The sequence below is a fragment of the Athene noctua genome, chromosome 15, assembly GCF_965140245.1.
Source record: "Athene noctua chromosome 15, bAthNoc1.hap1.1, whole genome shotgun sequence".
Classification (NCBI taxonomy): Eukaryota; Metazoa; Chordata; class Aves; order Strigiformes; family Strigidae; genus Athene; species Athene noctua.
Genome location: NC_134051.1, coordinates 4,502,235 through 4,528,300, shown reverse-complemented (window position 1 = coordinate 4,528,300; position 26,066 = coordinate 4,502,235). Strand labels below are relative to the sequence as shown.

The 26,066-nt window shown below is 45.7% G+C and overlaps 1 protein-coding gene across 1 annotated transcript; it reads right to left on the bottom strand.

The window, feature by feature from the left end:
- Positions 1-558: 558 nt before the first annotated feature.
- Positions 559-17,751, bottom strand: ZNF598 (zinc finger protein 598, E3 ubiquitin ligase). Its single transcript, XM_074918774.1, has 12 exons — positions 17,490-17,751; positions 14,329-14,441; positions 12,841-12,970; positions 10,372-10,583; positions 9,586-9,803; positions 8,738-8,855; positions 7,510-7,691; positions 6,180-6,252; positions 4,794-5,557; positions 3,705-3,840; positions 2,756-2,900; positions 559-2,646 (listed from the first exon to the last, which is right to left on the bottom strand). The coding sequence occupies exons 1-12, from the start codon at positions 17,673-17,675 to the stop codon at positions 2,299-2,301; spliced, it is 2,625 nt and encodes an 874-aa protein (XP_074774875.1). The 5' UTR covers positions 17,676-17,751; the 3' UTR covers positions 559-2,298.
- Between the last annotated feature and the right edge of the window lie 8,315 nt (positions 17,752-26,066).

The following is a 26,066-nucleotide window of genomic DNA, read 5'->3' as shown; positions in this document are numbered from 1 at the left end:
GAGTAAATCCCACCCTCCCTTTCGTGTAATTAGTATTTCCCTCGATAAAAGCTACTGTATATATAAATTTGCAGACTTCCCTTCAGCCTTTGTTTTCCCAAAATGTGTCAGGGGAGCAGAGGGGGCTGGTTCCACCCTGGCCAGGAGCCCCTCTCCCACCCGCCCCCAAGGCTCAGAAACAGCCTTTGCTGTATTGACTTGAAACCCCTGTTCAGCTGCCTGGATTTTGTTGCAATACGCATTTAAACCTCAGATTCTTTAAGAGTTTTAATATCAAACTGATACCAAATGTGGTTTGCAAAGGGAAGTTTTTTTGCAGATACCTCTGTATAAGCAGACCGCTTCAAAGAGTTGCAGTTGTCACTAACCTTATGTGCATTGTGGTAAAAGTGGACTGTGTACGGAAATATGTTAAAAATGTTTACAACTTTTGTATATATTATATATATAAAAAAAAAATCTTTTGAGAGAACAATCTGTGATTATGTATTTTCAGTGTCTGTGTACCAACTGCAACTTATTTTCAATAAAGAGTTAAAAAAATGAATAGAAGCGGCCTGAAAAAAAATTTGGTAATACTTTATTGAATCAGATGAGCACAAGGAACAAGGAAACTGCAGCATCAGGCCAAAAGAGATCTATCACCTCGAGGAAACTTCCCTGCTGGGAACTACGTATCTGCTAACAGAAATTAACTGAAAAATCGAGGGAAGACTCCTGAAGAGAACGTGCGTTTTGCTACCCCTGGGCATTACAGACCCAAATCAAATCTCAGCCTACTGCACTCCAAGCGGGACCAGGGGAGCCTCAGTACCTGTCAGGGATTCGTGTGGGGAAATAATCCTCCCCCTCATCCCTGGTTGGGGGGGGGGGGGGCAGCCTGGCCCTGGGGCCAAATACAACACGGTCAGGTATTCAGGAGTCTAAATGACTTTGAAAAGAAACCAAAAGCACTTTGCAGCCTGAGAACAAGCAAAAATAAAAAGTGTAAGGCAAGGAAAAGGTTCTGTAGCCAAGGGCTAGCTTGTCAGTAATACCCCGAGCTCAATTTCCATAGAAATGATGCTTATATAAAAGCAGTGTTTTCTCACTAAAACTCACATAAATTATATGTCAGCTTTATTCCCACATGTTAAAAATAACAAAACCTGGTCTGCCGGGATGGGAGAGAACCAGACGCTGAACTCCAGCCAGGGGAGGACTCGTCCCTCCGTCCCTCCATCCCATCACCGCTGCTGTCGGGGAGTCACTGCAAACAATGAGGGTTCCCCTCACCCCCCCCCGAGGGGGGACTGAGTGCTGCGGGGCAACACCAGCAAAGCCCCTTCGGAGGGGAAGCGGCTGTGAACGCTCTGCACAGTCTGAACAGACTCTCCTGGGTAGGGCAGACCACTGGAGAAACGCACGTAAAGGCACTGCAGAGAAACACGCTCAGGGATCAGCAGCATTTAATGTCCCAGTACGCTGTCAGCTGGAGCTACCACCGTTAATAAACCCAAGAAGTTAGAAACATGGCAGTCATTAAATAAAATTACTGTGAAGTGTGCTTTACAGAAAGTAAAGCCTTACTGTTGTTATTCTACATGCAGTGCTACAAAATAAGTTTCTTTAAGGAACATGTTACATAAAAGGTCAGAGGCAACTTCAAATCTCACGTTCAAATAATCGCACAGATCAGTCCAGTTCTTCAAGTAGTAGAATTAATTCCGCTTTCAGACAGGAATTTTGCTGTAGGAGCAGCCCAATGTTGACAGACACACAGCTGTAATGGCCTTACTCACCAGTGAGTAGCATCTTTTCTGCACCTTTGTAGCCCTGACTACTGTGATCTTTGTGGTCACAGAAATACCACCAAAAAAAAAATTTAAAAAAATCAGAGTATTATAAGGGAAGTCACTTTTGCTTCGTTCATTTCAGCAATTCATAATCTTCCCCCACCCCCCCACCCCTGAAAAAAAGAAAGAAAAAACCCAAACCAAATGCTTATTCCCCTATTGTGTCCCCTGTCAGTCTTCAGATCAGAAAGGATTTTCTCAGCTATTGCCTGTTACAGGAGGAAGGTGCCCTGCCTGCCCCCGCGGCCGTTCCGGCCTCCCTGGGGCGCTGGGGCCGCTCGGGCTGTGGGTGTTCGTTAGCGCAGGCTGGGGCTCCCTTCGCCCGGCCTCGACCAACAGCACTGAGAGGGCTCTAAGAGGGACCCGACCGCTCCGCTGGCACCGGCGCTCAGCCAAACCTCATTCCAAAAAGTGCAGATCCAGAGAGAGAGACTTTTTATTGTTTTATTGGTCTTCGAGAAAGCTAACTGATGATTCTGCTGATGGCCTGTAAGGATGGGAACTCCTCATCCTCGATATGCAAAGCTTTATGGGTGACAACGTCCTGCTGAGTCAGTACTTGCTTACACGTTGGGCAGATATAGCAGTCGAGATCAGAGTTGGAGTCCGTCTGCCAGACATTCTTTTTGTTCTTTTTGGATTTGTTTGAGCTTTGTTTTTCTTTGATTTTGAAATCGTTGTGAGCAGAAAGCAGTTCTTGTTGCTTAACTGTGTCCGGCAACAACACCAACAACTCGTTAAAAATTTTCTTGAAGTTGTCTCCCAGCAGTTCTCGGCAACTTTTGTAATACTGTGCTGCAGAAATCAGACCCTTCAGTGAAAAGAGAATGGGAATAATTAGAAGAAAGTATCTATGTAAAAAAAAAAAAATCCCACTGGGATTCACTCTCTCCCAGAGAGGAAGGTTCCTGCCCACTCACCTGTCTGAACTGCCCAGAATGACTTTTAAATTTATTGAACTTGGACTCATCGCTTTGAAGAAATTCTTTAATAGATTGTATTAGCTGAATGTTCCTTTGCTGAAAGTTTTCAGGTATCAAGTACGATCCGTGACAGGATTTTGACCTGCATTTGGAAAGACCAGAAGTGACTTCGACCATGCTTTGTGTCACACAAAGATGCTGGGGAATCTGTTACACAGCTGTTCTCCTCCGGAGGACACACATGCCCCTTCTCCACCCAACTACACGTGCACTTACTGTGGGCAGCATGGGGCTACCTTGACAGCACAATGAAATGTCTCCTGGGGAATTACTCGATCAGATTCCAGCTTTACCCAGAGAGAATATTTAAAACGCAAGTTTAACACAGCCTTGACTAACCATTTTGTAAGCTAAGCTTGGTAAGACGTGAGCAACAAAGACTGCACCATGAATAAAACCAAACACGTTAATACAGGTCTCTGCATTAAACTTACACGAATTTTCCCCTCCCCTTTTCCCATAAACTCTTCTCTCCAGCCCAGAAGGGCCCCAGCCAGAGACCAGCTACGGGAAAGCTCAGAACAATGAAGGCACTTAGAGATCACCAAGGAAAAGGTCCTTCAGCACCTTGGTTCTGGGACTCAGAACCAACGAAAGGTTAAGAAATATGTTGAAGTTGCCGATTTCCAAATAAATCTAGAAAAGACAAAGGTCTGAGCTGCCACACCACACAGGTTTTCACTTCCTCAGACTTGCATCCACACAACACTTGTGCTTCTTTTACAAAAACTCTCCTGAATCCAGCCCATGAGGGTCAGAGGACTCCCCAGCAGGAACCGACCCTTTAGAATAATCCCCTCAGGGTATTTCCTGTTGTTTGAAGCCCTTACGTCTTAACTGAGATGTAATGTGTGAAGTATCCCCTATTCAAAGGGCTTTTACTTACTCTTTCAAAGATGTAGTGACAGGTTCAGAGATACTGGTGGATGGAATAACAGCAAAACCTGGAGGGGGTTTACTAACAGGCACCGACAGTCCCGGAGGTGGAGGAGGACTCTTTAATAGCACCACAGTGTTAAAGCCTAAATGAAAGCAGAGAACAGGCAGAAGTTAGAGCATTTATCTGTGGCACCCACATACCACCAACTAAAATTAACACCAGTGGTCTCACGTACTCTCCAGAAGCACTAAGAAGAGCCAGTGGTGCAGACATCACTATATTGGAAAAAGAATAAATTTAGAGAGGTGAAAATCTGCTGCCTTACGAGTCAGGTCAAGTAGCACTTCATAGCAGCTGATGTTACACTCTACAAAGTGCTTTAATTATTAGTTTACTTTTTCAATAGAAAAGAGTTTTTAAAAAACCTTCAAATGCACGATGAAAACCACTTTGACATTATTAAAGTGAACAGAAACACAGACCCAAGCGCACTAGGCATGGCGGGTTCCAGCACATGCCACCCAGCAGCATCTGCAGAGCAGTACAGAACAGCTACACAAGCATCTGCTGACGCGATGGCACTTTCATTAAGGCACTAAGTCACGTTTGTTGCTATGTTACTCCAGTTTTACAAGATTACAGTGCTGCTAAAAGCAAGGGCATTAAATCTCTGCAGACACAACAGAAGTGACCAATCAAGCCAAGTGACAAGTACCAGCGGGCACAGGTCACAGCTACAGAGAGATTCCCTCTGCCCGCAGGAGCTTCCAAACTGCATCTTAAAGCACACAAAAGCACAGATGTGTCAGCCCTGACTCATCAGAAAAGCAAGGACAGGTAAAGCCCAGCTGCTCATCTACGAGCCACCCCCAGGGAGCAGACACCTGCGGAGATCCCAGCATTGCCACTGCTTCTTCCAGAGCCCACCCGCATCACCCAAAGTGCTTTTTGGAACTTCAAAGCCTAAACCGGCCCGGGGTGGCAGAACTGCTCCTCACCTCAGAGCCAGGAGGGGCAGTTTTACACATTTCATCCCCCTGCCACATTACTCAAAGCCACCTCTGAGCAAAGCTGGCTGTGCCCCGTGGCGCTTACCTGGTGGCGGGGGCATTCGAGCAGATCCTGAGCTCCCAAGAGCTGGGAAGTCTTCCTGAGGTAAAGGGCATTTCTTAGTCACTGTGGGCTTTTTAAGGCCAGGGGGCTCTTTGGGTGTACTACAGATCACTGATGATTTTTCCAAATGGCCATTCAGGACCGTGGCAGATCTGTCAGGGGCGTGAAGAGCAGAGGATGCGTTCGGTGTCTGCTCCGCTTCCGGCAGCTTCTCCGCCGACGTCCTGGGAAACGACGTCTCCTGTAATGGGTGTGGGGACAACGGTCTCTGCTTCTCAACCCCCATCTTCTTTTTCTTGCTCACTTTCGTAAAAGTTTGTGAGGTAGAAGCTGCCAGCAAGGACGATACATCGAACATTGTTGGCGTGTTTCTGATCTCCTGGGTTGTCAAGCCACCGCCGCCGTCTTCATCGTCTGACTGAGAGAGTTTATTGCTCTTCTTACTTCCTTTAGTGCTACTCAAGGAGGATGGTTTTTTGGTTATCTGGTTTACACAGGGGTTGCTAATGGCTTTGACCACATTTTTACTGGAACCATTGTTCCATGCAGACGTGATGTTAGTTACTGTTTTATTGTTAGGCCTCATTTTGGACACCAGAGCTGGAAAATCCTCCTCTTGAAAAGCCGTTTTCTTTGCAGTTGCTGTATAAGTCAAAGACATCCCAGAAGAGATGGTGGGTGCTGCAGAGGATGACAAGCTTGGGAAATCTTCTTCTTTAAGCTTAACTGCCGCTAGCTGGGCAGAGCTGTGAGGAAGGAGAAGCACAACCCGTTACACCGGTGCTGCAGAGGCACCACAACTCCAGCAGGCAGAACGAGCTCCGCTCCCATCCGCATTCGTCCTCGAACTATCACTGGGGGTGGCACAAGGGACCCATTAACGGGATGCAAACGCACTCGGGCTTGTAACCTGTGTCTGGCTCTGCTCGAGGAAGTCACCCCAGCCCGGCCATGCTCTCAGCACACCCCACCTTGACCCTGAGCTGACGACACAGGTGCGCTCAAGCTGCCGCATCCTGCAAAGCCGCTCTTCTCATCATCACCCATTTCAGATGGTGAAGAATTTTAAACCTTACAATATACAGCTCCTTCAAGATAAACTATCGAGTTAAAAATGGCTGGAATGGAGAATACTGAGAGTTTCCCTGACAGCACATCACCAAAAGATCAAGCCATGAAATGAAGCAACTACCGAGGCTGTTCATGCAGGTGACAAGCACAGAAACACCTCGAGGCAGAAGGGGACCAGGGCAGGGGGGAAGCATTGTAGTTTTCAGTGATCTGTAAAATGGTTTTCTCCAGAAATGTAGAACATAAGTAAAGTTTCTAAATCTGCTTTCTCACTGCTGCAGCCTTGCACAAACTTACCCTTGTAGAGGTCCCACTGCTGAACCAATTGCTGGAAAGTCATCTTGGCTCAAAGCACCATTAGCAGCTGCTTCTTTTGGAGTATTGACAAAAAGAGCAAAGAAATGTTTTCAGCTAAAATCCATTCATTTCAGAGTGGAAGCTATCAATGAACATGACAGCAGCATTAACAAGTTCTATTTTCAGCAGCTGATGATGTCATTAACTGTGACATTCCAAAAGGACTATTTAAATCCATGCATCACTCTTTCCTTCAATTAACTGCATTCACCATTACGTCACTGTGTACTGGCTGGAGCATACGGGAAATTCATGATACTTAACATGAGCAAAACACTGGCTGACAAGCACTTTGGAGGGAACCCTCCAGAGACAGAGACGCCACTGCCCCAGCTGCCTGCTCCAGGCTTCTACCAGAGGTTAGCACCCACTGCCTCACAGGGTCAGGGTCTTCACCAGAGCCTGGGTGCTCCCACAGATCTACACCAACGCTTTTCTGTTTGGAACGCTGCTCCTCCGAGCCCTCCATCACACCTCTGCTGCACAGATGCCCGAGCTGCTCAGCAATTAATTCCTGGGCGGTCATTTTACATCAAAACATAACTCATTCCTAATTTAGATTTGCCTTAAAACCCAAACCCTCTGCTGTGGGCTGCACAAGGACAGATTGGTAACAGCTCCGACACGCGTGCAGCAAAAGCTGGGCAGGCAGCTGCGGGAGAGAACCTTGGCTGTCATCCCCAAACGAGCCATACCCGTTAACCAAACGGAACTCTCAGCAGCTCAGTTCATAATGAGAGCGTATAATCTTTAAGTGGAAATCCTGTTGTAGGAGCAGAAAACGGTGGAAAATGGATTTGGAGCAACAGTAACACCAAAACACCACTGCACCATATTTATTTGCTCCAAACTGGACCTGGAACAAAACCGTTAAAGGTTTGCTTTCACCAGTTATGAACTTTTACTGTGAATAACTTGTTCTCAGAAAAGGGGAAACGCAGCGCAAGCATCACGATAAATCAGTTCTGGCATGCCAGGGTAGGAAATGGCACATTCTCAGATTATATTAATTTAGATGGATCACACCATACTGTTATACATTAATTGCATTGGGGATTTCTACCCCGCTCCGCCTCAAGTAGAACCTGCTGCAAGAGTCCCAGTCCACTTGGACACGTTCCACTGCAAATCTGTGTTGCTGGTGTAAGAGCCCAGCTCTATCCACATCCACCAGCTTTGGAGAACAAGGCACAACCATTCCCACTTGTGCCAGGCCCATCTCCACAGCCATCACACCTCCCTGCCGCCACAGAACATGTTCAACACTCACCTGCAGCATCACCGGATGACTTTGGCACACGTTTGGAGCCGAGCCCTTCAGAATCCCTCAAGTCCTCCTTTTTACCTCTACTGCTGCTCTCCTCTTTGTCTTCTACCCGTTTTTTCTCTTCTTGCCGTTTAGCTGCCACAGATGCCCTAACTGCTGCCGCAACGTCTCTGTCTTCTTCCTCCCTGTAGGACAGGGCACATTTTCTTGGTCAAACGCTAAGGATTACCCAGCAGCTTTGTCTCTCAGCTCTCCAGTGCCAGCTCCGACGCCCGTCCCCGATCTTGTGCTGCCACCTGCTGAGAAGGCTGCACCCAACCCACCACTCCAGGACACCCTGCGCTGGCTGGTGGGACAGCCAACATCCACCCCCTGGGTCCGCGAGTTCTACACATGGTAGTAACAACCCAGGCCACAGGAAACTGGGGTGAACTGGGAGAGGCAGTACCAAGGATGCATGGGGACACATGTCTCTCCCATCCCTTTTCAAACTTATGATATCATACTTGTAGGCCACAGGAATTCTTTGGAACATGGTTTGTCATGAGCTCTCAACACATGCACGATCCACATGCGACACCAACGTACAAGTGTTTAGAGATGGACTTTTTCCCCCAGTGAAATCACCAGTAATGAACCAGCTGACTGTTCAGTGAGAAAAAGAAGAAAAATAGATGTGCAGTATGTATAAAGCACTCGGGTCTCGTGTGGATGAAGAGACATATAAATGCAAAATTTCATTTCAATACTTAACCCTCTTCTTTTTCCAAAGCACTCAGTCTGGCCACCCAGAGATCTGTTAGTTCAATGAAAAGCATGGTCCTTAGAATAGGAACTTCATGAGTACCCAGACCAAAAAGTCCATTAAACCTGCAAACACTTACTGCAGAAAATCCTATTTAGAAAAGCTAGCATAAAAACAGTTGCTGAAATTAATTTAGGATTCTGAGTTTATTTTACCCACAAATTGAGGATTACATTCATTGCTTCCTGTGTCAAGTCCAGAGAGCTGAAACCTCACACACAAAACAATTTCACTTTGACCAAGCATGCAGTCAGCATGCAGGCTTAGACTGAAAAGCCAGTTCTACTCTCAACTAAGGATTCGCTATGGAGGCTTCTAAACTTTGTAACCACTTCCTTCCTAATGGTCTACAAAAACATCATTAATTGTTAAGTAAAAAACAACACTAAGCAGCAATAAAAATCCACAAAATGTTGTGCTACTCACCTCTTGTATCTCCAGCTGCCTCTTCTGTTTTGCTGACTTCCTCGGCCGCCCAGCCTGCCCGACCTCCCTTGCCTGTTGTACCTGTCAACTTCTTCATAGTCCTCTCCACCTATAACACCTAAACAGGAGGGATGGTGGGTCACTCTCAAAGTTATTTCTCTAATCTGAAAGACGCAAAAAATATACTAGTACAAACAAATCTATCTCGATTTCTTTCTGATGATTAAGTAGGCTATATAACCTGCAGAATTGCTCCATTAAAATACATTTTGAAGCATATGGATTCCATGTATCGTAACCTCTGGTGTGAGTTTGGAGTAGTTTTGGTTTTATGCAGAGACCTCTCTACATACAGTTCCACGCAGAAGAAAAAGTTCACACGTATGCTGATCCCTGCCCTCCTAAGTGGATATGCTATTCTGGCCTGAAGCTCCATGTTCATCACCACTTTGTATTAACTGTAGGAGAAGTCATTCACGTAATTACAAATTGGAGAAAAAAGTCAGCAATTCTCCTAAAATTATGTTATCATCATTAAATCCATACATGGGGGAAAAAAATTGTAAAACAATTGAGGTAGGAAGAGACCTCTGGATGTCACCTGCTCCATCCCCTCGCTCAAAGCAAGGCCAACTCTGAAACCACATCAGGTTGCCCAGGGCCCTGTCCGGTCAAGTTCTGGTTATCTTCAGGGACAAACTCTACAACCTCTCTGGGTCCTGCCCCAGGGCGTGCCCACCCTCCTTGTAAAGAATTTCTTCCTGGCTAGGAAACATTCTTCTTGAAAACCCTCAAAGCAGCAAGAATGAACGTGTTCCTGTCCACCTCCCCCCCCCAGCCCCACTTACCCTCGTTCCTCCTCTGGTGCCTGGGAGCGTAAGTGAACTGAAGGTCTATCTGCCGGTTCTGCCTGGCTTCTGCCCTGTTCTTGCTGTGGCAGGCTGTTTTGTGTGCTTTGTAATCTATTTCTGTGCGGAAAGCATGGGTAAACTGTTCCGTGCTGCACCGTCCCTCTTCACAAAGGAAATGCTTTTCGCGGAAGTGTTCACGAAGGTATTCGTAATCGCTGGAAAGAGAACAGAGGCTGAGATGCAACCTTCCCGACACATTTTACTAATGGTATCTGGCTACTCTCACAAGATGAAGCAAAGACAAGCCTAGATGGTTGGTTCTTTCTTTTCCCCAGGCAAGTTTTCCAGCTGACACCACTTGTGCACCGTCAACATAGACCTTGATGCATGATCCCAGGTGTTAAACTAAATCTACTGGCCCATGTCATCAATCCATCTGTACGTGAGACATGGGGTTCATAAAAGAGCATTTGCCTCTACCTGCTCTGCACACGAACTCTGGAGCATTAGAGTTAACACACCAGACAGCTGCAGACAGCTGCTGCCATGCTGCAAAATGTAACTTTACGTTTAACATTAATGAAGAGAGCTTTAAAACATGAACTAGACAGAAAGTGATTACTCTGGCTATTGGCTTGAGGAAGAAGATAAACTGCAGCCAACCTGCTCACATTCTCACAATCGGTGTTTGAGCACTACTCTCCCCAAAATTCCAGGCAGACCCGAGCAATTTTTCCCTCAAAATTTAAGCTACTGAAAGAGGAATTAACTGCTTGCACAAACCTGTAGTATTCCTGAGCGCCATCGGAGTCACAGAAATGACAAAAATAATGATCTCGTCTTAGGTGTTTCAGTAACTCATCGTTATCCAAATAACGCTCGTCACAAAATTTACACAGGGGATGCCCACGATGAGAGGTGTCATCTGGGTCTCCATGGATACGGTGACGGGCAAGGTCCTTACGAGAATACCATTTCCGCTCATAAGTAAAAATCTGAAGAAATATATTTAAGTATTACTTCTCATGAACAGAGAACAAAATGGAGTAAGCCAGGTTGTGCACGACTTGTTCATCTGTGGGAGTGGAAGATTTGCTTCAGAAAGATGCAATTTGACAACTGACACCTAAAATTTTTAGTGAATAGGAAATAAAATTCAAGTTATAGGTCCAAAATAAATCTGACTTGCATTTTACTCAATTGGAACACTGGAAGCAGATCTAATTCACCTTTTTCCCTTTCGCTTTTTTTTTTTGGTGTGTATTAACATAATGCAACAAACTTCAGATTATAATTTCTGGTGGGGAAAAAATTCCTAAATATGTATTTATGACCATACAGTATACTGCATACTCAAATTAAAAAAAAACATAAACCATAAAAAAAAGAAGTGAGCTGTTTGACTTTCCTTAGACAGCAACTACCCCAAGATAGCTACACACATACACAGCTCAGCGAACAAATTTTTTGTTATAAGTCAATCTTCTATCCCTACTAACATGCAAGTTATTGTGGTAGGAAGGGCTCTGAAGACACCAAAAAGATCAACACAGCCTTGAGAACAGAAGGTCCTTTATTTCTCGCCTAGACAAAGACTGTTAACTTGTTCTGGGGAAAGGCTCATTTGGCTTAGTTGGGCGGACGGCCTGAAGCTTCTGCAAGTTTAAGAGCTTTTTTTCAGTGGGTATTGGTAATATGGCATTTTCTTTCCACAAAATAAAAACCTCCACTATATTCTGAAGTTGAAAGCCAACAAGTTCTAATACTGTTTGTGAATTCTCTGGGACAGACAATGACAAAATCCCCTTAGTGCTGGCTCCTTCAGCTGACCATGGAAACAGCCCTTCACCAGAGCTCAAAGGATGCTGTGACAGAAAGAAGCGACCTTGTCCTCCCCAACCACTTCCTTTGAATTAGCCCTAGTGATTGCATGACCGCAGGAAAGTCAAATCAGTTCACTAAAAGCTAACCCTGAAAAAATCCCAAACCCAACGTATTTGCGCTCATTCAGGTCAACCCGATCACTTCTGGATCCTGTCCCTTTCAGCAGTAAACTACAGTTCAGTCGGGTTAAACCAACTGTGGCATCCCGGGATAAATGCATTTCTCTGATTTGACATTTAGCTGGTTTCAGAGAAAACAAGCACACATACAAAACCATGTGTAATGAGTTCTAAAAACATGCGTTCATGCATTAAATTCCCTCCTACAACAATAAGGAATGCTGACAACTATTACACACAGAGGTCCTAGAATTCATTTAATAGTAGCCACTGAATTTGTCCAACATGTAATGCAGAAATACAAAAACCACTCTAGCTCCAGGGAAAGGTGAATTCTGACTTTCAGACTGTGAAGAAGGATCACCTGGCTGACATAATACCAGCCCTTCTAAGTGAAATTTGGGTTGAATTAAAAAAAAAAAAAAAAAGGGGGGGGGGGTGGTGATGATGGTGATGGTAAAATGAGTAGTTTTAAGGCTCAATACACATCACCTTTTCAGACACAGACATCTCAGATTTCCAGTAACTGTTTTATCATTAGCAGATTGTAAAATACATTTTTAAAAAGCCCCTGCTCACGTTCTACTTGTGTACATCAAACACAGAGGACCTCAATTGCGCGCAACAGTGTGTTTCATTTTACAATCAAATCAACAAGATACAGGAAATTTGCTCTGAACAAATAAACAAGATAATGAAATATAATTGTATTTCATTAAACCAGCAAGATGGATTCCCATCCTTACGTGATCCAACTGTAAATGCTACATTGATCAGGGAAATAAATCCATCGCTCCATGACACATTCTGCTTTCTGAACTGGCACCAAGTACTTTCTTACTTTCTCTACGTCATTACGAGTATAAGTCTTAACAGACATCAAATCTCTACCGTTACAGGTGTAACAAAGTCTGCCTGCGACTTGGTATTAACCTTCCATCAGACATTTAGGGTTTGGTACTTACACATGTTGAGGCAGAGGAGCTAACATCAGAAGTTTATTAATATGGTTGGGTTTAATTTAAAACATAACGCACTGAGAACCTCCAGGCCATCTTCATTAATCAGTTTATGAAGAAAAAGACTTACAACAAAGCGACTGGCCTCACTGCAGGCAGATGGAAGAAACTTAAAAAAAATAAATGGGTGCTGTTCAGCCACCCCTTCTTCCTGCCTCCCCAAATACTCCTGCAGGTCATATAAGGAAGCACAGCTCCTTCCCACACATTAAAACATAGAACTAGCCCACCTTTAAGTGTTTAACACAGAGTTTGCAACAGAAGAGCTCATGCTGCTTCCTCATGTGCTGTTCCAGATCTGCAAAGGTGTTGAATGGCTTCACATCTGGACACAAAGAGCATTCGTGCTGCAGCAACTTCCTAAGGGACAAGAAAGATTTCCTAAAAATTATGACTCCCTCTCAGCAACCCAATACCTTTATCGGAAAACAAATGTTCCGCCAGTGGCAGAAGGCTGCATTTTTATAGCTCCCCCAGCACTCTGTAATGAGGTTAGCGTCCTGCTTATTCCAAGAATACTTTGTCATACATCAGGAGGAAAACAAGAAAATTACACAGAGGCTTCAACTGTAAGTGAGGAGCTGAACAGTCACAGTGTAATACCCCGCCACTATAAAACTGAGTGGACTGTAACCCATCCATGCAACAGAACCCTTGCTTATTGAAGATTCAGCTGATATATGCAACATTCACCTTCAATTTAATTACCCTTTCTACTGTCAGAAACTGAAGAATACAGTAGGGAGAGATAAAGAATTGTAATAGAAAAGGAGCGGGGAAAAAAAACAAACAAAAAAACCCCATAATGATACCCAACAAGAGCTGAAGGCAGAGGACTGGTCTCAGTGGGACACCCCACTGCCTTGCACTCAACTGCTGCCCACGAAACTGTAATCTCACCAGAAATCGTATCATCAAAAGCAATTCCCAGAGCTGGTGTATAACTAATCAGAATGTGCTTCCAATGGATTCTGCTCACTAAACCCACTGACCAGTTCCATAAATATGAAGTCATGAAAAACTGTAAATGGACCAAAGCTTAGCCCAAATCAGGTGGGACATAATGCACAATTCCCCAACAAAAAGGTACTGCTCTTTTTTCACTCTTCTCTCCTTTTAACTGCTTTTACTGATCTTCAAGCCTCCTAATTAAGCACGTTATAAAAAATATTTTTAGAACAAGATGCTGATGCCACATTGTTTACCATGCATTAGTTTTTTACTTCAGCCTTATTCTCTCCTATTTAGGATTAAGATCTCTGTAAGCTCGTCTTCTTTTCATACAATGTTTGGTACAATTGGTATTGATTAGTCCTTATGCAACACAACAATAACTACAATTACAACAGTAATTCAGTCTTTACCAACTCACACAGCAGCCATGCAAGGAATGAAAAGCCTCTGAGCAAGTCTGCTATTGCTAAAGAAGCAAACAGCAACACTTATTGAGAGAGCAACGCTTCCGTGTTCTGCATTGGTGAATCCAACCCTCCGGCCTTGAGGAGCTGCTGCCTTTGGCGACGTGGTGGCACACGCTCAACCTGCTCCAGCCTCTCGGCCTCCCACAGCTACCTGCACCACGGTGACTAACTGTACCCAGCACGGCTGCCACAAAACAAAACCACACTGTTCTACTAAAGTGTGCACTTCCTGCCACGCAACGCAGGTGAGAACATGCTGCTTTAGGGATACGTTACAGGAAAGATCCCAGTACTTACCTGTACAGTGCATAAACATCTCCATCCGTAAAATAAATGTCGTATTTCTTCTCATGTTGCAACTGGTTAAGTGCTATTGTTGAGAAGGATGTAAGTTTCCGTCCAAAGACAACCTGTAAGCAACACAAGGATCAGCAAAAGCACGCTCAAGCCGCGCAGTTTTTGGGATTCCAGACAAACTCCTCAGCACAAACTCTGTTTCTCAGGGAACTCGCCATAGCCTGAAGCTTGGACAAGGCTTGCAGAGCTTTGTGTCAGTCTCAGCTGCTCTCACCACCCCCAGTTACTGCCCCCACAGCTGCCAGCAAAGCCCTTGTGACTGCTACTTATCAACTTCCAGCAAGCAAGCCAGCTTAGTTAGACCAAGGTGGGTTGGACTAGCCCAGTCTTTGGATTCTGAACTAGATTAGGAAACTCTTTTATGGTATGTTTTGCTACCACAGCTGTGCTAAGAGTAAGTATCTTCAACAAATTCAGCCCCTTCTGCAACAAATGCCTGTCAAGGGCCCTGAACTCAGCTCCATCCCATCTCCTGGCAGGAGATTGCACAGAAACCTACAGGCTGTAAGTGAAAAGTAACATTACTCACAGGCTGACTGGGAAACCACTGTTTCTCCTTTCCTTAACTACCAGGAAAGCGAGAAACTAAACCAGTACATTTCCCAAATTATTTGTACCACATACCCCTGCTAAGGGGATCTGCTTGCTCACAGTTGCCCCTGCTGACCTCCAAGCAGCCTGGGTCTCACACCGCAGCTGGTTACGATACTACGTCCTCCTTCAAAAGCCACTCACCACTGGTCTGCTCCACCACAGGTTCCCAGTTTGGGAACTGCTGGGGTAACAGCAACATTATGGAACAGCTGGAGTTACCTGCACCAGCTCAGAAAGGCTGAGACACAAACACAGTAAATGCCTTTCAGTTCTTACAGTAAACACTGTAAATCTAGAAACACTTAAGAGCATTCAATTATACAATATGCAAGTAGTTTGGTATTGTTAAATCACCCCTCTACCCTTGCTGAGTGAAATACCATGGAATGAGTCTTTTGTGTCTGGTTTTGTGCCTTCTTTTAAAGCTTTCTTTATAGTGGGGCTACTGTTAACCAAAACAAAAAATGTACCAAACTTGCTGAAACATCAAGCTTAAAATAAAGAGAACACAAGCTTAAGTTTGTTGGACAAATGACAACTATGTCTAATGCCAATTATTTTAAAAATGTAATTTCAGTGAAGTCTTACTGACGTTTTGTTTTGGCCCAAAGTGATTTTTAAAAGAGGGGAACAGATTGCTGAAAAGTAGATTTTATCACAGGAGTCCAACACAATTTCCCAGAGCTGTTCCAAGAACAATCGCACACACATGTATGTAACAAGCACACTGACAGCTCCTCCAAGACTGATCCAAGTACACGTCAGGGTTAGTCTACAGGTCAACAAGTAAATCCTTCCTAACTTCGCTGCAACAATTACGCATCACTGAAAGCACACATTACCATAACAAGAATATCCTGCTTTCTCCTTCGTCACTCATCTTCGTAGTTTTATTTCCTTTGGACATTTACCACTTTGCTCTATGCTACCCCGTACTACACCCACTGAAATTTGGCAGTGGTGTACATGCCTGTGCTACTCCCACACACTGTACAAAATAAGAGACAGGGGTTTAGATGCTACATATACACTCAGTTCATTCAACAGCAGTTATGACGTGAGCTATGCCCCCCAATGTCTTTTTTTTCGGGCAGATGGTTGAATGGACAGAACAGTATTATAGCAGCACTTAAGGAGGAAAAAGAGCCCAGCCATTAAAATGACCTCTCAGGCAACTGTAATAAAAGGATCATTTGAACAGTTGATAAAGGAGGGAGAAAGATGGCTGAATGAACCAAAGTTCAGGCCACATAATATAACAGTATTAAAAAATTGTAAAGCTCTTGAGATTTAACAGTCCACCTATGACCCTAAGACAAGAAGGTTTAAGGTTGAAGAGCAACACCACACCTTGCTTCCTCCTAAGATGGAAGAAGTGGAGCAGGAGCTCCACAGAGGATGATCAGAGATAAAATTACTTTCAATGAGTTTCTTTCTGTACACAGAGGCAACTCATGTGCCAGTAAGCTCTGTCTAAAAACCACATCAACCCTTCTGTCCTCCACAAAGTCTGAGGATCTTCAGTACACAGTCTAAAATCTTCCATCTCTCCAACCATTTGAACAATACGAAAAGCAGCCAACACCAACAGTTTAGTTGGGGGGCTCTTCTTTTGCCAAGAGGACACCCCCCTCCCACTACATTTATTTCATTTCCTAAACCATCTGAGTATATTTCATCCAGTGCTAGTACCAATCCTTTTCTTCTCAAAGGGTTTGTTTTTCTCTGCAGTGGTTCTGCAAAAACAAATTCACATAGGAGGATTTGTTTTTACAAACATCCTTGAACAACTTCTCTTCACGCAGCTCCCTCCGCACAGTCGAGCCACGGCATCAATGAGACTTCCTCTGAACTCCACCCTGCACTATCACACCAGCAGGCCAGGAGGGAAACAGAAATCCATCAGAAAAATTATAATTGAATGGAAATTACTTTTTAAAGCGTAAATTCAAGAGACGGTTCACACTAACAGGAACTGGAAGGAAATGCAGCATGGTGTGGCTGTAACGCAAGGCATGAGCAAGCCCTGGAAGAATACAAAATACGTTCTCCCCCAAGCTTAAAATCAAGTCAGGAATTCGGCAGGATGATATGAGTCATCTGAGATCACGTAATACCAACTCTGGAGAGCAAGCCCTGCTGATTTAAAAAAAAAAAAAAAAAATTCCCTTTAAATTCCATTTTCTTCATGTTTTGTTTCCAACATGCCTCCTGTCTCCTCTGAACTGCGGCCGCACCGCCGGGAACGAAGCAAACGGCAGATAAACCCGGCGAGCCCCCAGCTGAGGGATGTTCCTCCCCCCGGCTCCACTCAGCAGATTTCACGAGTTGCTCCGCGGCCCGACTCCGGCCCCAGCCCAGTTCGAGGCCTCCGCCCGCCCCACGGCCCCGCTCCCCCAGGCAACCGGCCCGAGCCCAGCCCCGCGGGGCGCTGACAGAGCCCGGCACCGGGCGAGGAGGGAGCGGCCCAGCCCCGCCGGGTGCGCGGGCACCGGCACCGGCCTCACCTGGCCCAGCTCCTCCCGGCACACCGCGCAGTACCGCACGCCGCACAGCGCCCGCATCCGCACCGAGCACCGGTAGCAGATGGGGTGGTCGCAGCGGCCCAGCGCCACCACCTCCAGCTCCCCGCAGCACAACACGCACGAGCCGTCCGCGGGGCCCGCCGCCGCGCCGGAGGCCGAGGCGGCCATGGCGGCGCCGACCCGCCGCGGCCTAGGCCCCGCACCGCCTAGCAACCGCCCGCACCATCGAGAGGCGGCCTAGAGCGCCTCCAGGCCCCGCGCGCGACTCTCTGCTCAGCTTCCGACCATAGAAACCCGCCCTCGCGGATCCCCGGCGCAGCGCCGGCCTGGCTGACCATCGAGTCTCCGCCTAGAGCGGCACCACCCCTCCCGCATTACCCTTTAGGACTGCTACAGCGCCGCTCCTCCTGACGTCACCCCGCGTCCTCCAGTGCCCGACCATAGAGAGCGCAGCCCAGAGCGCCCCATCGCCGCTTGCAGCGCTAGCCTCACTCCTACAGGCCTCTGACCATAGAGAAGCGCTGCCCGGAGCGCCTCCGCGGCAGAGCCCCTCTAGCCGCCTCTCGCTGGTCTCCTCTGAGGTGGAGGCCGCCCGCGGGAGCCATTTGGCGATCTCTTGCCCGGTGGCAACTGAACAGGCCCCGGGAGAGGCCGAGCAGTGCTGGGCGGCCGCGGCCTGCGCTGTGTCGCCTCAGGGCCTGCCCCTGTGGGGAGATAGGGGACCTCCAGGCCCATTCCTGGCACCCCTGGGTACTGCCCTGTGCCTTCCGTGGGGGCCTGTGGGGCAGCACGGCACCGGCTCTCCCCTGGACGAGGTGTTTTGGCCACAGCGTGTGTGGTGGGGTTGGGGTCCCGCTGATGTGGCAGCCTGGTGACCCACTGGCAGCAGGATGGTGATTTACATGCGATTTTGCCAGGGTATCTGCCCCACAGTGGATGCATCGGACCTGCAGCTCTGCCACTTGATTAGATTTTGTAACCCAGGCTTCAGGTAGCCTGTGTAAACTAGGTGTGATTGGAAAAAAAACTTGCTAAAAAGTGTAGCTGAAACACTGTGGAAAATAGGATATCGCATCCATTAGAACAGTGCTGCAAATGGGCTCTGTTAGGGTCAGTACGTTAAGAGCACAGTCTGTTAGAGACATTTTTGTGTATGTGCTCCAGGTGGTGATTCATGCATTCAGCATCGGAGCATGTGACAGCTGACCGAGGTGTCAGAGTGAGTTAAGGTGAGCTGGAGTTAATCATTGATATGCCTGGTTGGTTGCTAAAGAAATTAATGTTCCCGCACTTGCTTTGCGGGCCGATTTCGTATTTTAAAGGTCTGTGTCTTGCTGGGACTTGGAGATGAGAATTGCAGCTCCTTAAACAGAAGAGGGTGCTCCAGGAGCACGGAGAACAGCGTTAACATGGGCTCAGCAGCCATGTTCCTCTGGAAGTACAGTTAAAAAGCATAAAAGCTTGTTTGCGGACAGCACAGAGGAAGAAACAGAAACAGTTTTTCAAACTTATGGATCTCTCACTTTTTTTTTCTGTCAGATTCCCACTACAAGATTAATGTGAGGTCACCTTCCTTCCCACGTGTGAAAAGTCAGAGCAGATCTCTGTCAAATACTGAAGTTCTGCTTCTACATCTACCCCAAAAGAATCTCAAGAAACCCCAAGCTCTTGGCATGAGGCACTCGTTCTGCCACATCATTATATGTGTCACCAGATGAACAGCACGTCACTCCGTTTAGCAAATATTCCTGGAGTCCTGTCCCCTGAGTCAAGGGCTGCCATCTGTCCCAGAAATGACAAAACAGCCCGATTTTTCCTGGGTGTCTCCTGTGACCTGTAGAGCTGATATTAGAGGATGATCAAAGAATGATTCCAGGGCACACCATGCCTCAGTGAAGCAGGTCAACACTCAGGTTGCTCATTGGCATTGTATGGTACCTCTTAAAGAGAAAACATCTCAAAATAAACTAAATTTTCTAGGAAGGAAAATGGAGAAAAAACATATTAAATTGCACATTAAAATGTACAGTGAATTCCTGGGATCTGTTTGTGCACATAATGGCTGGCTTGAAGACTGGATCAGCAGCATCCTTATCATTCAGATCTGCTTTCATTTCACTCAATTCCTTGTCATTTGAGTTAAAAGATGCACTTTATTTTCTTTGAGTCATAAATGATCATTTCAGGACAAAGGAGCTTATAAAATATAGTGAGTTCATTAAAACATATCATGATGTTATCTAGTCCAACACCAGCATCATTTACCAACATCAGTGCCGTCAAGTAAATTAAATAATAGGTTTGATTAGTATTTTGGAAAACAGATAAATGAAGTATTTCAGTGTTTTGGATCATTGGTTACAACAGGTAATACTTACTTTCTCCTAAAGAGACCCATTTATCATACTTCAAAGTAGAGTAGATAATACATGTCTTTCTGGTAATCAACATTAAAGTGTGTTTGGGTGGGGCTGTATTAAATAATTAGGAATGACTGAGGATGTTGGCTGTAATTACTTCAGGAAATGTCCTGTGCACCCTCCGCCCCCCCCCCCCCTCCGAATTAATGATACTGTTGAAAATGTTTTTGTGTCAAAACTGCATCACACAATTTTGGAGAGCAATTAGCATGAAATGAGATGGAGGCTGCTGACAGTAATGTGCTGTCTTAAGTGTCACTCGTCTGTGAAATTACGCAAGTACCCCAGTGCTATGGCCAACCATAGGATAATAAATATACCTGCATAATTAGGCTTAAAAGTGACATTACTCATCACAAGGAACATGGTGACAAAATGGCTGGGCAGAGCCAGGGTTTGTACTTGTCAGATTTCAGCTGTGTGGGTAGGAGCAGGTTGGTGACACCAGTTCCTACAGGGCCGGGAGCACCCGGGACCTGATCCTGCAACGCCTGTTCCTACCAGTGGTTTTTTCCCACCAGTAACATTGTGATGTTCCTGGTGAAAGGAAGCGCTCTTTTCCAGGGTGCTGCAGGCAGGCAGCATTGCTGGCAGCTCATCAGCTGAGGCATTTTCAGCTTCTCGGATGATATTTACTGTAATTGGTGTCTGAAGAGGGAAACTGCTGAAGGTTTTGTGTCCCTTCACGGTGCAGCTGAGCTTCCATCAGCAGTGAAAGCTTGTACCAGTCAGATTTCGCATTCTCAATGACCGAGTCCTCAATCATAAACTAGATCCGGGAAGTTTCTTTGGCCAAAAACCATGTAAGGTATCAATCCTTCTAGTGCAGGCCAAGAGGCCAGATCTAGCCCTGTCCTCTACATGCAGCCATCCAGAGACCCAAACCAACCCAGAGCCCCGCTTCTGGCACACTGCCGAGGCAGCCTTTGGCAAAGCTGGGGTTTCCTTAACTGCTGCCTCTTGGTCTCGCTCCACAGCGCGCCACCTAACAGGTCTGAACAGCCCTTCTGTGTCACATCCTGCGAACTGCAGCTCTGTTCGGAACACGGCTTTGCCAGAGGTGTGCCAAGTCTTTACACAGGTGTAAAATGCCACCCCCACCCCACTCTGTGCCATTTCAATATCATTGCACAAGATATTCCTGCTTTCTTGATGTCCTCACCTTCAGCAAGCAGAAGAATTGATAAAAATCCAATATTCAGACTATTCACCAAAGTCTGTTTTCAACTCATCATTGTTCTGAAAAATCATCCTGCTGCTGTATGTGAGTCATGGGTTTAGATTCATTTATTTCGTGGTGCAAGGAGGTTTTATAATACTCTTTCAATGGATTGAATCATTCTTTGCTGATGACTTAAGGATGCTGTTTTATTTCTCTAGTGATTGCAAATGGAAGCTGGATCTTAGCACTAACTGTGACCCCAAAACATAAAGAAATATAATCATATATAATTAACTAGGCTGCAGCGTGTATTGTAAATATCTTGGTTGGAGCTTAGTTCTATGTATTGTCAGACAGGAAATGTTTTCTTCCCAAAATAAAGGGTTAATATTGATGCTAGGGATAGTTAATTTCCGTGTTTACTTGCTAGATATCACATAATAACATCAGAAGAAAAAGGCACTTTTCAAGTCATTTAATCAGCAATAAATATACTTTGGAATAACTGATAACTCTGCAGATGAGCACAACAAACCCATTTTACTCAGAAGAGCAACAGATCAAATATTTATAGCTCAGCACTAAAATATGGTCAAAGTGTAGATCTAAAGGTTATGCCTTAGATTAATTTCATATTCACAGCTTGATGTGGATGCGGTTCATTTGCAGCTGAGATACTTAGTGCATAACAGTGAAATTTGCTTCATTTGACAAAGTTTCTGTTAAAAGTCATAATTTTCTCAGGGCTTCTTTTTTTTAAAAATAAGGCTCAGACAGCCTCTTATTAGCAGTGGCCTCACACAGGTACCTCGTCTGAGGGCAGCTTTAAACTTACAACCCTGACCATCCATACTCATTAGAGACCGAAGTTTGTGGTTCAGTTTAAAGCTGAAAATAGCATTTTAGTTTGCTCTAAGATCAATGTTGTTTGTCCCAGACACATCATGCTGCCTCCCTCTGAGACCACCCGTGCAATCAAACCAGCTTGTGCCATGTTGGGCTGCACGGGGGTCAGCAGGGTCGGGGGTTTTCACCCTACAAGGTTTTGGATCAAATATGCCAACAGCCCTGCCTGTGGGACTGATAAGAAGTCGGTCTGTTATTTTCCTACATCTAAGAAATATCTCAGTCTGCGATTACTGATCACATTAATAGTTCCACCTTTTTTTTTAAACAAACGCATGTTTTTATATTTAAAAGTTCAATTAGAGAGGCATGCCACAGGCCTCTGAGCTGTTGACAGGCACAATGCACTCTGCACAATGCACAACTTCAGTCTGGATGAGGGACTTTTACTCCAAGATCTTTATTTGAAAAAAAAAAAGTAATTTGGTGATACAAGGTTTTCTGAAAAGCCGTGATTCCTTAAAGAGAATGATAAACAGGGAGGGGCAGGATCTTTAAAGTCTAAAGAGAGACACATGCTGGGAAGCAGAGTTGTATTTTAAAGCATTCATAGACATTAGTCCTTAGCGACAGAGTTTTCTTCAGCAGTGTCTTGTTGGGGGATGAGAGCAGGGTGAGTGCAGCTAACAGAAAATATACTACCTAGATGGGAATTCAGAGGAACAGTGGGGGAAAGAAACAGCATTAGGCTTTCAAGGTGAAGCGCCAGTGTGCAAATTCCCGGAACAGGATGAGGACCTCGAGAGAGCTTGATTTTCAAATAACATTACAGGGAGCTAACGTCAACAGGAGACGCAAAGCGTCTTGGCAGCAAGAGCTCCTCGGCTGCCTGTGCCCCATTTTTCACAGCGGGGAGGAGAGCTGGTGCTGGGGCACATCGAGGGGCTGGGGCAGCCAGAGCGGGGCACTGAGTGATGCTCTGGGCAGCGTGGGACCCTCAGGAGTGGGAGCGTCTGTGGAGCTGAGCTGTGACCAAACCTTAACCACACTGAATCCTGCCCAGCCTGGCGTCAGACTTGGCAAACACACGGTCTGCCTGGTGATCTGGGCGTGCTTGTCAAGGGACAAGATACGTTTTTATCCCCAGTTCTCTATTCAGCAATGCTGAGGCTCAGAAAGTTGCAGAGGTCAGATAGCAAATAACTGATAACTTCAGGAGTGCAGCTCGGAGCTGATGACCCCCCATTTGGTGCCCTGAATAACTTGATTTTTTTTTTGTCCACTGCTAGATTTTGGGGGGGCATCAATCCTGCACCTACAGGAACTGCACAAAGCAGTAAGAATGGCATGTGCTCAGTGTGGGACACTGGGCTTCTTGTTGTAGCGCTGTGCTTCTTGCAACAAAGTTGTAGCATATTTAATTCTAGTTGTAGCGCTGGCCCAGGAATGGGACTGGTAACATGCCTCCTTTTTGATAACTCAGAGGGTTTTACAAATATAGCTCAATTCAGCAAACTATTCATGCCAAGCAAAACATACTCCACCTGTGCAGATTTGCTTAAAGACAAATTTTGTTCTCATCTGCATGCCTTAGAGCCCTCTACTCCAATTATCTTACTTGTATATAATTGTGTGTACAATATAGCCTCACCTAATTAAATTTCAAGAAAATGGGAGAGCACTTCAGGGTTGTGTGGGATTTAGTTAAGAGATCTCAGAGCTGTCAATGTAAAGATTCATCTCACAACTCTTCCTCCTTACAGTAAACATCTTCAGATCAAAGCCAAATATACTCTGCCCTTCACACATCTGGGTATTAACTCGCTTTCGTTATTGTAAATTACTTCCAGGAGAAAGACTGAATCATGGAGGGGGCTGAGAAATCTGTTTGCCTTAAAGACAGCCATCTGATGGCATCTTTTTTTTTTTTCCCCTGCTCTCTTACCTGCATTTCAGATTTTTATCTTTGCTGCTTCCTTGCTGCTTTTCTGAGGCAACGCTGTCACGCCACATCCCCGTGATTTTTTCATCATGATTCTTTGGCGGTGTTATGCCGCGTCCAGATCCCTCTTCGATGACGTTGCTTCAGCCCTTGAGATGTTTAGAGACTCTCTTAATATTTTGGCAACCACAGCTTTTGGAAGCAAAATAGACAAAATATGGGGCTGGATGGATGGGCGACACGATGGTTTCTGACAGTTCATCCTTTCACCCAAGTAGCCCCATCAGAGTCAGGTTCCCAAGTCAATGAGTCACATAAGAAGTGAAGGATCGTGCCTGTAGCTTGTAAGATGACGAACTGCTTCATTAAGCATAGAGAGGTGAGGACCGATTAGTGGAATTTGGTGGGCAGTGCAGAGGACCTGGGTCTGTACCTGGGTTCAGTTTTGGTCTCCAGTCAATGATTCAGTTATTCCCTCTCTGTACCTCAGTTTTAAGCAGAAATAATTCCACTGACTCAGCGGAGTGCTATGGGGCTTAATTACCGTCTATAAAGGGCTTTGAAATCCTAAATGATCGGTGCCTTGAGAGTGTGTGTGATTAGCTTACTGGATGCCGTCTTGTGAGCTCAGCTGCAGAATTTGAGTGAACAAACAAGTTCATTTGGCTTGGAGCAGCAAGCTCCATGAAACTATGCAAAAGTCTCGCGAGTCTGTGGGTTGTTTTTTTTTTTTAAAACTTAGTGCTAATGGATCCATTGTTTCATGTAAAGGTTTCTACCGCGCTTGTTATATCATGTGTGACATTTACAGCACTCTTTGTTCCATTAGCACAGTAATTTGAGATAGTTTATTATCCTTTGGAGACTTCACTGCTTGCTGTTTAACTTCCATGTGACTGGACCCTGGAAAAAGATCTCTTAAAATAGTACACGAGTCTAAAAATAGTGAGGAATTAGTTGTTTCTTAAAACTAATTAATTTAGTACACTTTAATAAGAAGATCTGCAACATTAGGAAGCACCACTTCTTGTTTCCTCTTTCTCTTCAGAACCACCAAAATATGCAGCAGCTTTATCCTGGAGTCAAGGTGTGTCTTGCCTCACAGTTTGAAACCGTAATTTGTTTGTATCAGCTACAGTTCCTTTATTTCAGAGGAACAAAGAAATAGCATTTAATCAGCATGTTCTGAATCACTGGTGAAAGGTATCGCTCCATAATCTGAATTTATTACACGAGGACACACTCTAGATGCAAGAAAATGGCAAAGGTTGTTATTTCTGGGACTATCTGCCTGGGGTGCTGTCACTGAGGTACCCGAGGGACCGAGCCTGCTTGGGTCCTACTCGCTAAGTGGCTCATCCACACTCCTTAGCAAAACACACTCGTTCTGATTCACCAGGAAAGCTCAGCGGTGGGTTGAGTGTTGGAAAGCATCAGGGTTTGCTGAGCCACATGTGTGGGAATATATTTTTTCTTGCCATTAAGACTTCACTCACTCCTGGGTTGAAGTAATGCAAGAGGCAGCAGCAGGGCTGTGAGTCTGGGAAAGTAGGTGAAGGGTGAGCCTCAGAAATCCGGCGTGCTGGCAGGGATGGAGCGGCAGGGTCCCAGGCCACTGACCTCGGCAGCCAGGCAGCGTGTCTATCACGTTCACCTTTTCAGACTGGATCTTTAGTACCAGGTTGCCCAGATGCTGAGCTTCAAACCTCATCTGAACGATAACTGCCAGCAGCATGGGGCTTTGCACCGGCTCGGGACGAGCGTGGTGCTGCCTGGTAGGGAATGAGCAGCAAAGTTCATCCCTGCTGTGACCTCTGACTTCAGCTTCTTTCCTATTTCTTGTGCCTCCGGCAGATTTCACAGCCGTGAAGCCTCTTTAGCCTTTTGGCTGTTTTGCGCCCTTCTCTCCGAGGCAAACCTGCGCCCTGCGAGGGAAGGCAGAACCGGGCGCAGTCTGCAGGCAAAGGACCTCGCAGCAGAAGGGTCCGTTACTTAGCCAGACCTGCCATTTGCGTGTGTGGTCTTTGGCAACTCACCTGAACACTCTGGGCCTCGGCTTCCCAACCTGAAAAACAGGATGATCACAATTAACAGAGGCGGTGTGAGTTTGCGGAGCGCTGCACAGCCGCAGGAGGAGGTGGGTTCTGTACCAGAGGACATGAGGCTTCTCATCCAAAATGATGTTGCCT